At 31.0% G+C, this 17,189-nt stretch overlaps 1 protein-coding gene across 2 annotated transcripts in view; it reads right to left on the bottom strand.

The window, feature by feature from the left end:
• Positions 1 to 1,736: 1,736 nt before the first annotated feature.
• Positions 1,737 to 17,189, bottom strand: part of LOC111702320 (calpain-C) — a 39,554-nt gene continuing 24,101 nt past the window's right edge. Inside the window, exons 7-22 of one of the 2 annotated variants that reach the window (XM_023473965.1) lie at positions 14,214 to 14,331; positions 12,688 to 12,828; positions 12,123 to 12,215; positions 11,583 to 11,626; positions 11,358 to 11,482; positions 10,209 to 10,415; positions 9,761 to 9,919; positions 9,462 to 9,568; positions 8,714 to 8,806; positions 7,467 to 7,672; positions 7,067 to 7,170; positions 6,066 to 6,148; positions 3,980 to 4,048; positions 3,683 to 3,756; positions 2,798 to 2,856; positions 1,737 to 2,647 (exon numbers count right to left, since the gene is read on the bottom strand). In XM_023473965.1, coding sequence (XP_023329733.1) covers positions 2,621 to 2,647; positions 2,798 to 2,856; positions 3,683 to 3,756; positions 3,980 to 4,048; positions 6,066 to 6,148; positions 7,067 to 7,170; positions 7,467 to 7,672; positions 8,714 to 8,806; positions 9,462 to 9,568; positions 9,761 to 9,919; positions 10,209 to 10,415; positions 11,358 to 11,482; positions 11,583 to 11,626; positions 12,123 to 12,215; positions 12,688 to 12,828; positions 14,214 to 14,331 — 1,709 coding nt within the window. In that variant the 3' untranslated portion in view covers positions 1,737 to 2,620. The remainder of the gene's footprint in view (positions 2,648 to 2,797; positions 2,857 to 3,682; positions 3,757 to 3,979; positions 4,049 to 6,065; positions 6,149 to 7,066; positions 7,171 to 7,466; positions 7,673 to 8,713; positions 8,807 to 9,461; positions 9,569 to 9,760; positions 9,920 to 10,208; positions 10,416 to 11,357; positions 11,483 to 11,582; positions 11,627 to 12,122; positions 12,216 to 12,687; positions 12,829 to 14,213; positions 14,332 to 17,189) is intronic. The other variant, XM_023473964.1, reaches the window with a different exon arrangement.

Genomic DNA, 17,189 nt, shown 5'->3' with positions numbered 1-17,189 from the left:
TCATAAAGGAGGGGCAGCAGAAAAGGGGGGGCGAGGAGGGCATAGCTTCCAACATAAAACAATATTATAGAATGTTGCAGTATACATTGTAAAAGAGGAACATCCTGTCTTTAAACATAAAAAAAATCTAACAAACAAATAAAAAACTTGACAACTTTTCAGTTTTCTTTAGAATAATATACTTTGAGTTTTCAGAAAGAAAGAAAGTCTTGTTAGGAATATGATTTTAACACGCAAATTTCAAAACTGAATTAAATCGTAAATATTTAGTTGTACTGTGTACTGTGTACAGTGTACAGTGTACTGTGTACTGAGTACTGTGTACTGTGTACTTTGTACTGTGTACTTTGTACTGAGTACTGTGTACTGTGTACTGTGTACTGAGTACTTTGTACTGTGTACTGTGTACTGTGAATTGTGTACTGTGTACTGTGTACTGTGTACTGTGTACTGTGTACTGTGTACTGTGTACTGTGTACTGTGTACTGTGTACTGTGTACTGTGTACTGTGTACTAGTTGTACTGTGTTCTGTCTGACATGATTTTATGATATTTTCTAGGTTACCTTTTGGGAAAAGTGTAAAACGTAATTTCGATTTTCAAGATTCTTTTTTTTTGACAATAAATAAACATAGAGAATAGAATATATAGAGAGGAATTAAAAGAATCTCTCGGTATGAATTTTTTCAGTCCCTTTCAGCCTGAAAGGGAGTTCAAAGTGTACAAATCATGTAAATGTTCACAAATTATGTGCAGTAGAGTACATTAATACAGTATGTTCCCTGGCTACTATTCATTTCAATTTCGAATTTTTTAAACTGTTAAATAAACTTTATAATGAATTAGATTAATAAAAACATCATTTGATTTATATAGTTATAACGGAAAATCATCGTTTGTAAAGTGGAAGGCATAAAGTCTATGTGAAATATTCATTGGTCAATTATTAAACCAGCCTATTTCATAATTTGGTTTTCTTTTAACAATAATTTTAGATTTTCTATAAAATGATATTCCAGGGCCCAACAGGTTATATAGCATAAATATGTGAAGTACACCTGCAGTATGGAAACAATACAACAAAATGGCCGTTTTACACTTTTTTCTAGTAAATCCCTCTCTATATATTCTATTCTCTATGTAAATAAAACAATAAATAGAACTAAAAGTTATTTTTTTTATCTTAATAACCCATCGATCATGTGTTTGTGAGATCAATCAAAAGTTTTGAACACCGGAACAAAACGAACCAAAAATATATATACAGTGGTCAATACAACGAAGACGACTTTTCTTTTAAAGTTTTTATTTCTAACAAGTAAGCAAAGAGAAGCTTTTAATTGACAGCTTCTGTTTGCTTTGCAAGATCAAGAATCAAGAACCAATGAGCTCTCCATGTTTTTAACTTTGAACATTAATTATTTTTCTGTAGTATCTCTATAATTATGACTTCTTTAACAGAAACAATAATAATGGAGGAAATTGTAAAATCGAACAATTATTAAGATAGAAAAAGACGTTATCTTTCACAATGATCAAATAAAGGTTTTAAGGATTGCAGAGTAAATGGGGTATACACCTCTGTAAAACATATTTTTCTTTCTTTCGAAATCTAATGAGCAAATTATTATTATTTTTTATGTAATTCTAGAAAAACAATTTTGAAGACGACTTTCAAATTATTGCAGTTTCAATCCAAATCTCTTTATTCACAGAAAGTACAAGAACTATTAACAGTGTATATATTTAATATATATAATATATTTGTTTGATTATAATTCACATTTGTTCATAAACCATACTAATAAATTCAAATAATGCTTAAAACGTTCCCTTTTTAATAATTAATTAACCGGGCCGGGAATTTGAGCAATTTTTCAGAAGAAAAAAATTTCATACTTTTAGTTTTTTAAATCATTGTTAATCAAGGCGTGAAATTTGTCTTTCTCTGGGTTATATCATTATCAATCAGAGTTAAGATCATCTTTCATAATAAACATATAAAACTTGATATTTTGAATATAAAGCTCCAAGAAAGCATATTTAAATCTCATCTTACAGTGATAACCAAAAACAATAGAAAAGGAAGACAACATTATAGCAATCTTTAAGTGTATTTGATGTTTGCTAGCTATAAAAGGCACTTTCTAAACCACTTGTTTAGTGAAATGTTTTTTTCTTCGCTTTACACAATTGCTCTGTCACATGCTTAATTGACCTTTTTCAAGTTAGAACTATATATATAGCTTATATATAGAATATATATATAACTTTAGCTTAGTTCTAAAAGTAGTCTTCTTATTTTCTTATAAAAGTAGTTGTCTGGTTATCACTGTATATACAATTATACATAAGTTGTAAAATGCACATTGTAAACTCAAAGAACTTATTTTTATATGATATCAAATTTAGCGCGTCTCTAAAACATTTAAAAACGCTCAAATTTTAAGCTTAAAAACATGACATATGTAAGGAAAGTAAGTGAAAATTTTTTCATAAAGACACTTTTATAGATACTGCATTTAGGCAGTTAGGCAGTGTAATTTAGTTCTGATAGTTTTAATCTTTGAAACAATATTTCCCTCTTCAGTTCATCACTTGAAGTTTAAGATATTGAAGTTTAGCAGCTGATCATTGCTCGAACCAACTAAAAAATATTTCATCATGAATTCTATAAAAAAAAAAATACTTTTAAATGATTAAAAGATTTCTTTAAAAATAAGCGTTTTGAAGCTTTGCTCACGCAAGTAAAACTTTATAAAAAAGGGTTAATTTTTTTATAAAAAAATGTATTTACCTCCGCGGTTGAGAGTTTAGTAAAACCATTTTTTGAAGGATCTTTTCTCTCTGCATACCCTGATCAATGATCAATCAGTTAATCAATAATCATATATAAAATAATACATATTTGATGGAGAAATCAATCAGTCTGCTAATCAATTAATTATCATAAATCGTTCAGCATAATCAATTTATATCAATAAAAGGTTGAATCGATGTTAAAAGAATTAAATGTTTGCCACGAACTCTGGTTTTCTAATCCCATTATCTGATCAACCCAATGTAACAGACCTCAGATTTTTCAAACTATGAATTTTGTTAGATCAGATTACCTATGTTTTCTAATATCAAAGTTTTACACTATCAGGCTACAAAGATATAGAGATTAGAACATTTGAGTTTGTGGCTAAGACTACTCCTTTATGATTCAAAAAATTTTACCGGCTACCAAGCAATTGATCAATTAGTCAATCGACCATCATTTTTTAACTAGGCTATTGATTAATCGTCTTTATCAAACATAGAATCGTAAGTTCAAATATTCAATTAACAATACACTATAGTTTCAGTAGAAGTAAATATTTCCATTTACTGAGAGCGCTGATTGAAGGATGCATAACTCTAATTGGATAATGAGATAGATAGAAAGATAGATGTTTTCCGCCATACTATTTCTATTGGTTCAGAATAGAAAACAAGCACATGACTGAACCCTGATTGGATGAGGCGATAATGGACTCGGCATACAAGAGTCCATAAACAAAATGGATCAATCGACCATTCTAATTAAATCATACAAAACATCAAACAAAATCTTAATTTCTGCCGATTTGTCAATAATTCATGAAACACCAAAAACATTCCTAAAATACAACAACTATATAAGTTTAATGTTTATTACCGAATGCAGTATTGAGAATGAGAATTATTGAAACAAAATCTCCAAATCTCAGAGTTCCATCCTTTCTCAAATATCTAGAAGTTAAAAATATCAAAGTTTTGTCTACCACTAATAATGAACATGATTATGATAAAAAGCTCTGAACAAAATACAATCTAAAAGTTTGGAATCTTTCGATAAAAAAATGTCTGTAAAAAAAACTATAAAGCACTATGCACTGCTCCAGTGAACCAAATAAATGACTAAACCAAAATGATTAAATAATTATAAAAAGTAATGATAAAAATGTTTTCTAACCTGAGAAGGATTTGTCCTAAAATTTCATTCGATGTTCTAAACCCAACTTCCAGTAAAGCATCGCGCAGTCTAAAAAAAAAACAAAAAAACAATTATATTTGATAAAACTGATTATTTTCAATTGTGGTTTCTCTACAAAAGTAACTTTTCTTCTACAATGTAAAAATGATCAGAATTGAACTATTTTCAAGCTAGATTTAAACGACGTTATCTTTATAGACATCAAACCCTGTATCAAAACTTTATAGACATGAAACCCTGTATCAAACATTTATAGACATGAAACCCTGTATTAAAACGTTATAGACATAAAACCCTGTATCAAAAGATTTATGAATTGGGTAAGACAATTTTGAAGAAATCATCAACCCCCCAAAAGGAAATTTTGTTCTCACTTAAACTTTCGGCTCTGTGCAATTTTCTTTCTCATTGCATAACAATATTTAAACTTTAAATTGAACCATTTTGCTTCCCCCCCCCCCTCTAATAACCTTGAATTTTTGCCTGTAGCAAACATATTACTTGTATACCTAGAGTTAGATAATATTTACACAAGTGAACCTCCCTGTAACGATGGTAATGTCAGATTCACAATGGTTCTCTTAACCTTTGTCTAATCAATAATGTGGAGGATATAGATTTAAAAGGGTTTAATGCACAAGTCACTATTATAAAGAAATCACAATTAAAAATAATCAGTTTAGAAAATTATAAACATTGGTATCTAATTCATACTGTATCAGATAGGGTGCCGTTGTGAATCAGGCATTGCCATCTTTGAATAAACTGTTACTTGAAATTACGCTTACAGTCCCTTTAATCAGCTATGCGGCGGTTCCAAATACCCAGAGATTTAATAATATCTATCTTAACCTTCAATTCTGTAGATATCTCAAATGCTTATTAAACAAGGGCCAAATCCTACTTAAATCTTTCCAATTATAAATAAATTAAATCTACAATGATGACATGTCTGTAATGGAGGAAGTACAAAAATGGAAGACCAGAGCTGGGAACTTTTGTGTGTGTATTCTCATAATCCCGATCACTTGATCTCGATATCCATTGCGGGCACTTTTATTTTAATGATCTCTAAAAAACGTAAAATCCATTCTGAAGAAATCAAACTAAAATCAACAAATAAAATATTTTTTCGCATTTTGATAAACTATTTAAAATGTGCGCGTAATAAAAATTGAATAAAACGACCTATACATGCTAGTTTGCTACAATACAAACTACAAACCTACAAACCAAGTCAATTTTTACTTTTGCATTTATTTTTCTTGGATGTACATATTAGATTTAGCTCTCAATGTGAATTAACCAATATTTGGTCAAAGAAAACATAAATAATGATCAGATTTTTTGTACAATTTGAAAAATCTAAAAGACCTATTATTTGAGTAGTGAAATTAGAAAAGATCTTAAGATTTACATGTTTATTAAAATTAAAAATCATTTTTATGCAATTTTACTGCATGTATTTTTTAATAATTGATTTAGGTAAAGCCATACAAAGGTCAAATTTTATCATTATCGTATCCGGGCAAGTTCAACTAATTCTCGTGATTAATTAATTCCGAACTCGGTTGCATTATATTGTATCATAATGAAACCAAAATAGTGTAACTTATAGTTTAGCGTTCAATCTATTTAACACTTGAGGATATAATTGTTCTAATTAACATTGTGTTATATAGTTTTCTCTTAAAACCTGGATACCAAGGTTACGGTCATATATTTATCTATCTATTTATTAATGTATATATCTATCTATCTATCTTCATTAGAAGTAAAATTGTGAACATAAATTGCTTTTAAATTTCTTGAAATACACAAACCAAACTCTTAAAACGAACTTGCTTGAAATTTTGTTTTTGCCAAATTTATAAGATAAAACAATTTATTTACTTGCCACAAACTCTGATTTTTAAATCTTTATCATTGCAACCTTGATAGCAATGAATTCTGTTAGACCATACAGTCAATATTTGAAACATCATACACAACGAGGTTGCAAAGATTCAGGGATTAGAAAATTAAAGTTTGTGGCAAAGAGGTTTTTTTAAATTTTGATAACTACCTTTCCGCTCTTAGAACACCAGTTTTCTCCTTTGTATGTGCTCTAAACACCCCTTGCCACATTTTTAAACTAACAATCAAATCCTAAACATTTAAATTTCATGAAAATTAAGAAATACGTCAGTAAATTGTTAACCTCAAATTAAAGTAAATTACATGTGTTCCAATACAGGGTGTCCCAATAAACATGGGATTATTTCAGAAAAAGAATTTTGTAGTATCACAGTTAAAACATGTAACACCGAAAACAATTATAGTCTGGGGATTTCCAAAATGTGGTCTACCATTTTTTCACCTTCACAATTGACGGAGATATTAGGAAATTGGTCCAGATTCCAGTTAATTAAAATTCAAAAAACCGTTCAAATGTTTAATAGCTCCATCAATATACAAGATACAAAGAAGGTAGACCATATTTTGGAAATCTCTTTAGAAGTTCAATCTTTTTTTAAATGCATTTAATGTAATTTATCCACTATCGGAAATCAAAGACGATATTTAAGTTGTCTATCAATTTCCTTGTTTTTTGGGACACCCTGTAGATTGAAATCTTTCCTGTTATCAATCATTGCTTGTCTAGCTGAAAAGCTAACAAGACAAAAAAGTTTTTTTACATGCTAGCGTAGTATTGATTATATCAATTCAATTAATACGACTTTCGATTTCCGTTTTGATTTATATCAAGCTGTTAAATAGCATGGATACACATAAACATAGGAGTCAAGAGAACCTGTCAATTAAAAGAGCTTTCATTTTATTACTTTTAAACTTGTAATTCGAAAAAATCTTGTTAACAATGAAAACTATAAAAAGTCGTCTTCATTGTATTGCCTATCCACTGTATCAAATCAACTATAGTTTTCTCCTTAGACGTAAAATCAAAACTAGACAAACTTCGAAGTCCCAAAGTTGTACCAGCAATTTTGCATAAAATCGACCATTTTCTTATGTCTAAAGCTTGGAATGAGTTCAATTAAACTAATATTTTATTAAACAATTTACCTTAAAGTTTGAATGACTAAGACGCCCAAGAGAATTTTTATCTTTCTCCAGAGTTGAAACAATTTGTCGACAGACGTCTATACTAGCCATACTCTTTATATAATCTAAACAGATGTCTATACTAGCCATACTCTTTATATAATCTAAACAGAATAATATAATAGATAGAAGTATTATCAAATCGTAAATCATACAACATTATCATATATTATATATTTTATAAAACAATAAAATTATCAATATTGGTATTCTCCGTAAAATAAACAATAAAAGCAAAGTTTTATCATAATTAACATAATCAACAAAAGATGTTTCTCTTTACTTTACATAATCATTTTGATAAATATTTCTCAGGATCTTCAAACATAAATCATGATGAAAACTCAATTAAACTACTAACCATTAGGAAGGCAGGTCTCTAAAAGTTCTTGAAGCTCGAACGCGCTGACCGTTCTGCGCTCATCGCACAGTTGCATGAATAAGCTCTCGTACTGCTCGTACCCCTTGGATTCTTTAAGGTGCGCCGGCGCTTTTAGGACAGGACTACGCAGAAGCGCAGGAGTACAGTCCACTGCGCGCAGTTTAGTCTGGCTTCGTGATAATACCCTGATTATATAAGAATGATTAAAAATATTATATTATATTAAATTGAAGATTTTTTTGTTGTTGAAAAGATTGTTTTAGACTTTCCATTATAAACGGGGAAAAAATGTTAATACAATTGAAAAAATTTACAAGAAACCCACTGGAAAAAAACGAGACAGATTTTCTACAGAACGGATAGGTTAGATTAGGATTCTGGCCCTCAGAATCATCTTTAATTATTTATGAAATGCTTATTTGTAATAAATGATTGATTGATACCCTTGAAAACTATGAACTAAGAAATTTATATAAGGAACTTCTTAAATGCGAATTTATTAATAAAAATAAAATAATAAATGAATCACCGAATCAATTTAAGAATAAATGAAAATAATGAAATAATGAAACTACTGAAAAGCTACTGAAAGACTTTTAAAAAGCTACTGAAAAACTAATGAAAGATTACAGAAAGTCTACTGAAAGACTACTGAAATATTACAGAAAGTCTACTGAAAGTCTACTGAAAGACTATTGAGAGACTACTGAAAGTCTACTGAAAGGCTACTTTAAGACAAATGAAAGTCTACTGAAAGTCTACTGAAAGTCTACTGAAAGTCTACTGAAATACTACTGAAAGACTGCTGAAAGACTACTGAAAGATTACTGAAAGATTATTGAAAGACTACTGAAAAAAATACTGAAAAAATACTGAAAGACTATTGAAAGACTACTGAAAAGACATCTGAAAGACTACTAAAAGACTACTGAAAGACTACTAAAAGACTACTGAAAGACTACCGAAAAACTACTGAAAGACTACTGAAAGACACTGAAAGACTACTGAAAAACTACTGAAAGACATCTGAAAGACTACTGAAAGACTACTGAAAGAATACTGAAGACTAACGAAAAACTACTGAAAGACTACTGAAAGATTACTAAAAGACTACTGAACGGCTACTAAAAGAATACTGAAAGACTACTGAAAGACTAATGAACGGCTACTAAAAGACTACTGAAAGATAACTGAAAAATTAATGATAGACTACTGAAAGACAATACCTGAATGTGAAGGATGACTCCTGGCTAGGTTCGAATGTAGTTGGTAGGACTAGGTATGAGCATGATGATAACGTGGTTCGTAAAGATACATGTCTGCAAACAATAAATGGTCAGGACAAGTATCATCGATTTATATAAAGTAGTAATCTCTGTTTGTCTGTTTGGATCATAACTCATATATTTCTTGATTGATTTCCCTTAAATTTTGATTAGGGAACTCGGTAGAATCACGGAAATATTCTTAGCTTGGCTCAAAAGAAGGTTGACTTTAGATTAACAATCTTGATTTTTCAAAATCATGATTGAGTGTTATTAGATGCACCGTTCTTATGTGTTTCTTTAAATGCTGGCAAGAAAAGATGCTGCGTACTGTTTACCTGAAGTTAGTGTACTGTAGTTTACTGCTTACCTGGAGTTAGTGTACTGTAGTTTACTGTTTACCTGGAGATAGTGTACAGTGGTGCACTGTTTACCTGGAATTAGTGTAATGTAGTGTACTGTTTACCTGGATTTAGTGTACTGTGGTGTACTATTTACCTGGAGTTATTGTACTGTAGTGTACTATTACCTGGATTTAGTGTACTATAGTGTACTTTTACCGGGAATTAGTGTACTGTAGTGTACTGTATACCTGGAATTAGTGTACTGTTTACCTGGAATTAGTGTACTGTAATGTACTGTATACCTGGAATTAGTGTACTGTAGTGTACGTATACCTGGAATTAGTGTACTATAGTGTACTGTATACCTGGAATTAGTGTACTGTGAGTTGAGAAGTGATCTCGCGGATTTGAAGAATGATCTCCCGAGAGAATCAGAGTTCGGTGGTTGAGGGTATCCTGTAAATCCAATCACCTGAAATATATTTTTATCAAAAACTTCTTAAATTCATTTTTTTAATATGCACAGAATATACGTAATGTAAAATAAAAGTCAAGGAACAAAAAAATCATTGTTGGTTTGATTTTCGGGTGAAGTCTAATACTCAAGTTTAAACATGAGTGCTTGGATGAACACACAAAATGAGTGTTCGAGAGACTCTAATACCTGTGGATGAGTGACTGAGTGTTGTGAAAGTGAAAGAATAACCGGTTCTGATTGATTCATTACAACTTGGAGCTGGGGGTTTAGGTGAAACGTATCCACATAGTTCCTTCCCGCCATAGTTGGCTCATCTCTTGCTGTTTCGCTGTCAAGGTGAACCATCTGAAAATATAATAATATAATAATAAGATTTATTTAGAATAAGAATTCGCGTCAAAAAAATAATATAAATCCTTAAAGGATGGCTTGTTCTAAGTAAGTCAAGAGAATAAGAAAGCTTTGTGTTCTAAAACACAAAACAAAAAATTGTTAAAATTTTCAGTCGAAAAAAAGAACAACATTTTTTTTATCTTATATACGCGACATCAAGAATCCAATATTCTTATTTTTTATCTCTGGTCGTCCATTTTGACGTCAGAAAAAGTTTTGATTTTTTAAAATGTCTTTCTACCTCTAAATGTGTAAATGTTCTCATAAAGTCTGTATATGACATCCAGAACTCTCCCTGGTCTGCCTGGTTGACCCCCAGACGACCTCTCTCCTCTATCCCAACCTCTTCCCAGGTAGGACTAGTAGGTCCCCAGGTTCCCAGGTAAGCGTTGGAATCTCCGGAGTCGAGGTGTACTAGTTGTACCATCTCACCAATAATTGTACTCACCTAGAGTAATTATAATTGTTAAAAAATGAGAACTAAGATGGCGCTCTTTTTGTTCCCATAAGATTTACAAAACGGAAATTTGCAGGGCAAAACCAGGAACAACTGGCAAATGAAGAACATTTCGTGATTTAGAAAATTTAGAACTTAATCTTCAAAATGTCTCTTTTTTATCAATCATTTAATATCACAAAAAAAATCCGCTCCCAGTCCAAAACTAGCTTGCAAATGATAATAGGGATAAAATGAAATATAAAAAATATCTAAAAAAGATGAGACAGTTAATCTTGCTAATAATAAAGGTTGATAATAAATATCAATAATTAGTATCATCATATCAATATAAAGATTGGCAATGAGTTTTAGCAAATAAAAATGAAAAGTACAAAAATTCTGATTTTTTATTTTTCCACTTTTTCTTTCATTTCATTGTTAGCTTTTTTTTTACCAAATCAATTCGTTTAAAAGAATATTTAAGAAGTTGAAGAATTTTATGTTACCATCAAAGTTTAATTCACAAACTTACAGTAACACAGACTGCTTATACGCTCTCACGCGCTCAATTTTTAACATAAAACATAAAATTTATGAATTAAGTCTGTTTTTGAACACAATGGAACCTTTGTAAAATAGCGTATGAGCAGTCTGCATTAGTCTGTGTAGACTGTAGACTGTAGAGTGTAAAAAATGAAATTAACGAGTGAACACTGAGAATCATAAAACTGTGGAATTGGAAGACGACATTATAAAAACATATGCATTTGACAGTGTTACAAATAGTTTCATTGAAGTAGCCAATTAGCTTAAAAATCCCTTATTAAGTGAAATATTTTGTGCACTATACCCAATTGAAGTGTCAAATGTTCATTGGACTTATCTAAAGTCATAATTTGAGCCTAAAAGTCGTCTTCCTATTCCACAGTTTATTTGTTTTGTATAGTTTACCTTATCTATACTAAGGAGCCTGTAATTAGTTCCAACATTGATCCCGTTAGCCAGCCGGTCATTGTGGCCGGCCATCTTGTTATTGTTTTCTACCTGGACAGTACAGGTCACCAGAGAGCTCATATCTAGTGCAATATAAACATCAATTTTAAGAAGAAAAAATAGAACACTTTTTTCCTTTTATTTTTTTCAACATATTTTTTTTAATTGAGTTTTATAATTTTCCTAGAAGACTGAGTAGTAATCGTCCAGTCAAAGTTGGATCATCCCTAAAATAAATGTTTAAAAAGAATCAATTTAATCCAAATATTAAAATTTTGGATTCTTATAAACAGGGTGTCCCAATAAACACGGGAATTGAGCGACGATTTCGAGATCTTGCTTTTAAATGATTTTTGATTTAGTATAAAGTGATATCTACTGAGAAAGCTGTAATCCGTATGACTGTTGTCTCGTAATGTTTAGAATTTGTTTGTTTATTTATAGTTTGACTGCCTAAGTTTGTAGGTAATAAAAGAACAATAACATTCCTTGTATGAAAACAAAGTAAACTTGTCTGTCTTCACATTGTTCATCTTTAAAGACATTACATTCCTCGGTTCCTTCAAGTAAATTACAGTAAATTTACTTTAAAATGAACAGATTTAATGAAGCTTACTAGGACAACAAAATCAATGTAACATGGTAACACCAGTTAAATGGTTCAACTACGTCCAAGTAGTTCAATTACTTCTTGCTATTTATTAAATTTATTCTCCCAGTTACCTGAGAGGAAGGGTTTCCACGACACCCCCAGTTAGATCTGCTAAACCTTCAAGTACTGATCCATATTTCAACGAGTCATAGCTTCCGTGTAACCTGAGGTAGAAACTTGAGATTAACACCTAAACCCCTCAACGGAAAGGAATTGAATCTTTGCCAAAACTTTAGTTTATAAATTCTTATATCTTTGTAACCTGACAAAAATAAGTCTTTGATATTTCAAAATTAGATTATTTAATTTAACAGAATTAATAGTTTCAAATATCTGAATTCAGTTTCTTTTTAAACTTATAGAGAAGGCCAAGAAGGTTAACCAACCCACATATACAGAAGAAGAAAAAAATGATAGAAGGAAAGCAGAAATTAAATTCATTCCGTAATACTCTGCATAAAATACGGATAACTGCTTTATCCGTTCAATCACAACACAAATGTTTTGACCTTAGGACATATATATTTAGAAATCCAAGAGTTACAAATTACAAATCTATAAAAGTGGCTCTTATGAAAAGAAAGCGGAAGACGACATTTATTCTTATTTTTTATTATTTTATTATTTCAGACTTACTTTGCATAAGCTTTTTCTAGCAATGCAGCCCAGAAGGACGAGAGACGATGTGATGAAAGAAAGACAAGACGATTTCCAACTGTTGGAAGACGATCGTCAACTAGAACCTCCTTCCACACTCCACACCACCACACTCGGAACCTAGAGGAATAGAGGATTAAAGAAATCATCAAATAGAACCATATTCTACACTCTGAACCTAGAGGAATAGAGGATTAAAGAAACCATCAAATAAAACCATATTCTACACTCAGAACCTAGGGAAATAGAGGATTAAAGAAATCATCAAATAAAACCATATTCTACACTCGGAACCTAGAGGAATAAAGGATTAAAGAAATCATCAAATAAAACCATATTCTACACTCAGAACCTAGGGAAATAGAGGATTAAAGAAATCATCAAATAAAACCATATTCTACACTCAGAACCTAGAGGAATAAAGGATTAAAGAAATCATCAAATAGAACCATATTCTACACTCTGAACCTAGAGGAATAGAAGATTAAAGAAATCATCAAATAAAACCATATTCTACACTCAGAACCTAGAGGAATAGAGGATTAAATAAATCATCAAATAAAACCATATTCTACACTCGAAACCTAGAGGAATAGAGGATTAAAGAAATCATTAAATAGAACCATATTCTACACTGAGAACCTAGATGAATAGAGGATTAAGGGTTATGAACTAGAACCATATTCCATACTCGGTACCTAGAGGAATAAAGGATTAACGGATTATGAACTAGAACCATATTCCATAGTCGGTACCTAGAGGAATAGAGAATTAAAGAGATCGTAAACTAGAACCATATTCCATACTCGGAACCTAGAGGAATAGAGGATTAAAGAGATCGTAAACTAGAATCATATTCCATACTCGGTACCTAGAGGAATAAAGGATTAACGGATTATGAACTAGAACCATATTCCATAGTCGGTACCTAGAGGAATAGAGAATTAAAGAGATCGTAAACTAGAACCATATTCCATACTCGGAACCTAGAGGAATAGAGGATTAAAGAGATCGTAAACTAGAATCATATTCCATACTCGGTACCTAGAGGAATAGAGGATTAAACGATTGTGAAAAAGAAACATACAACAAAACCTACAGGAATAAAAGATGAAAAGAATCACCAACATTATAAATACAAGATATTATTAAACAATCTCAATTCAAACCTTGCCCTTTTTCTTTCCAAATTTATAATTTTCTTACTCATCTCTGATATTTTAATTTTCAGATTCAAATTAAATTTTCTTTTTAAAGTTTCTTTTCAAACTTGTGGTTTCTGTGCTAAAACCGAAAATAAAATATTCTTTATTCGTTGGGATTTAAATTTAGGTTTGATTAAATTCATGTTTAAACCACTATGAAAAAGGTTAAATTGAAAAAAATACCGATTAAATTGGTTTTGTTTAAAAATATTTCAGAACGATAGGTCTCTAGGTTGTAGCAGGTGGGTAAACAAAAGTACATTGGTACCAGGTGTATAGTGTACTGTACTGTACAGTTACCTGAAAACTCCGCAATATTCATCTTGATCTAGAAATCCCTGATCTGCTGGTACAGCACGGTACAACAATCCTTTACTGCTGTACAGACAACGTAAACACTGTACAAACCAGTTATCTCCTGAAAAAAAAATTATTTTTAAAAAGTTATATATTATTCTCATTTATTATTTGTTCAACATAAATCCACAGTGTGCATTATTTAACATCATTCCATTATTCCGTATAATTACGCATTATTCAACATCAATCTATTCCGCATTATTCCGCATTATTTCACATCATTCCATTATTCTGCATTATTCCGCATTATTCCACATCATTCCATTATTCTGCATTATTCCACATTATTCCATTATTCCGTATTATTCCACATAATTCCATTATTCCGCATCGCTCAAAATTGGTTAACANCCCCTACTAAATTATTACACTTTTTAACGTTATTTTACATTCTTTTTTTTAACTATTCCACATTTCTTTCCAATTTTAGCCTAAATAAAAATTTAGTTTTTTAATGATGTCTCGTTATTTATTTATATTCCTCATTATTCTTTTGACAGTAAAAGAATGACTTGTAAGTTAGCGCAGTTCTACGTGCAGTTAACTACACCCAATATAAAGAATTTTTATTAAAATTTTAATGTTAGTCTTTTGTTGTCAGGCTTACTGAGATGTTCCAGATTTATTATTTGCTGATTTAAAAATATATATAGATGAAAAATTGCTATGTTGTATTTTTAAACCAATAAAATTGTTGAACACTAAACTTAATTTAGTATCAGCAGAATCAGTCTCGTGATTTTGAGACTCCCATATCCTGACACTTATAAATTGTTGAGAACTAAACTTAAAACCCGTATCAGCAGAATCAGATAAGTGAACTTCAGGCTCTGATATCTTGATGCTTTTAAACTAAACCTAAAATCAGTATCAACAGAATCAGTCTCATGAACTTCAGGGTCCAATATCTGGACACTAATATATTGTTGAAAACTAAACTTAAAACCAGTCTCAGTAGAATCAGTCTTGTGAACTTCAGGCTCCAATATCTTGATGCTAATTTCTAGGTTACTTTTTGTTCCCATCTCTGAATTGGCTGAGGGAAATTTATTAGTTTCTTTTCATATATATTCATATATATATATATTTATATATATTCTTATATATTCATACATATATATATATTTATATATTCTTATGTCCATGTCGTGAGCTGAAAAACACTCTGTAACGATTTGTTGGGCGTGTTTTGAGGAGGTTGGGAGGAGTAAAGGAGAAGGAATAAGTTGTATTTCTACAGATTAAATTATGAGAAAACAGAATTATTGATGTTTGGTTTCGATAGGTTTGCTTTTATTAAGTTTGATTTGCCAAGGTTTGGTTTCATTAGGACTGGTTTCGTTTGTATGGGTTTGGTTTCATTAGGTTTTGTTTCATTAGGTTTTGTTAAAATAGATTTAGTTGCATTAGGTTTGGTTTCAATAGATTTGATTTCATTAGGGTTGGTTTCATTAGGTTTGGTTTCACTAGCTTGGTTTCATTAAGTTTTGTAAATCATTTGGTTTGGTTTCAACAGCTTGGTTTCATTAAGTTTTGTAAATCACTAGGTTTGACTTCAATAGTTTTGGTTTCATCAGTGTTTGGTTTCTTTAGGGTTTGGTTTCATTATGTTTGATTTCATTAGTGTTTGGCTTCTTCAGTGTTTGGTTTCATTAGGTTTTGTTTCATTAGATTTGGTTTCGTTATATTTGGTTTTGATAATTGGTTTTGTTAGATTTAGTTTGGTACTAATAATATTTTGTTCTTAATTGTTTGTTTCTGCTGATTTCCCTTCTTTTGCAGTTCCCTGTCTAACTTAGTTTGTTCTTTTTAGGTTTAGTTTGGAAAGGTTTGTTTGGTTCGCTCTTCCTTGGGTCTAGTTTGATGACATGTTGATAGTTTGGATTTCAAAAAATGATATTGAATTGACAGGAAGAGAGCTAATATGTAATTCCGGATATTGCAATCCCCCCCCTCCCCCCTTCCCTGACCTTGGTTTCGGGGAAATTCCTTCGCCCATCTTTGCGTATACAAGCCTAGACATGTACGCAAATTTTATTATTGAAGCTCTGCGTCAGAAATATAAATGATCTGTAACTTGGAGTTTATTGATACTGATACTGATACTGATATACTGATACTGATACTGATACTGATACTGATACTGATGCAATGGACAATCAAACAATCGGAAATGTTAGGAATATATAATAAATATGTACAAAATATATCTAGAATTCGGATACATATTCAATATCTAGATATGAATAAAATATACATATCTACAATCTAGACATATGCGTGTGGTAATTTTTTAACAATTGTGTCTGTATTTGTATCGTACACACTCTCAATTATGATTCACAGGGGTTTCCAAATATTAACTCCATAGTTATTCGACCTTGTGATTTAAAATCTTTAAACCGAAATTATAAATTAAAACCAAAGATGCATGATGCAGAAATTTTCAGAAAACGTGGAACGTGGAACATCTTCTGTTATTTAAGAGTTTAAAGAATCGAAGTGTTAAATGCCGAAAGTAAATATTTCACGGTATATGCCATTAGGCGAATAATGCACTGAGTAAAATTGGAGAATCTACAGCTGCTATGAGATCAGTTGTTTAATCTAAAGCTGCACTAAGTGCAGTCGGTAAATCTGCAGCTACACTAAGTGCAGTCGATGAATCTACAGCTGCACTAAGTGCAGTCGGTAAATCTGAAGCAGCTGCAGCTACACTAAGTGCAGTGGGTAAATCTACTGCTGCACTAAGTGCAGTTGGAGAATCTACAGCTGCTATGAGCTCAGTTGGTTAATCTACAGCTACACTAAGTGCAGTCGGTAAATCTACAGCTGCACTAAGGGCAGTCGGAAAATCTACAGCTGCTATGAGCTCAGTTGGTTAATCTACAGCTGCACTAAGTGCAGTCGGTAAAT

The sequence above is a fragment of the Eurytemora carolleeae genome, unplaced genomic scaffold, assembly GCF_000591075.1.
Source record: "Eurytemora carolleeae unplaced genomic scaffold, Eaff_2.0 scaffold502, whole genome shotgun sequence".
NCBI lineage: Eukaryota > Metazoa > Arthropoda > Copepoda > Calanoida > Temoridae > Eurytemora > Eurytemora carolleeae.
This window is presented reverse-complemented; position numbering and strand designations above follow the sequence as displayed.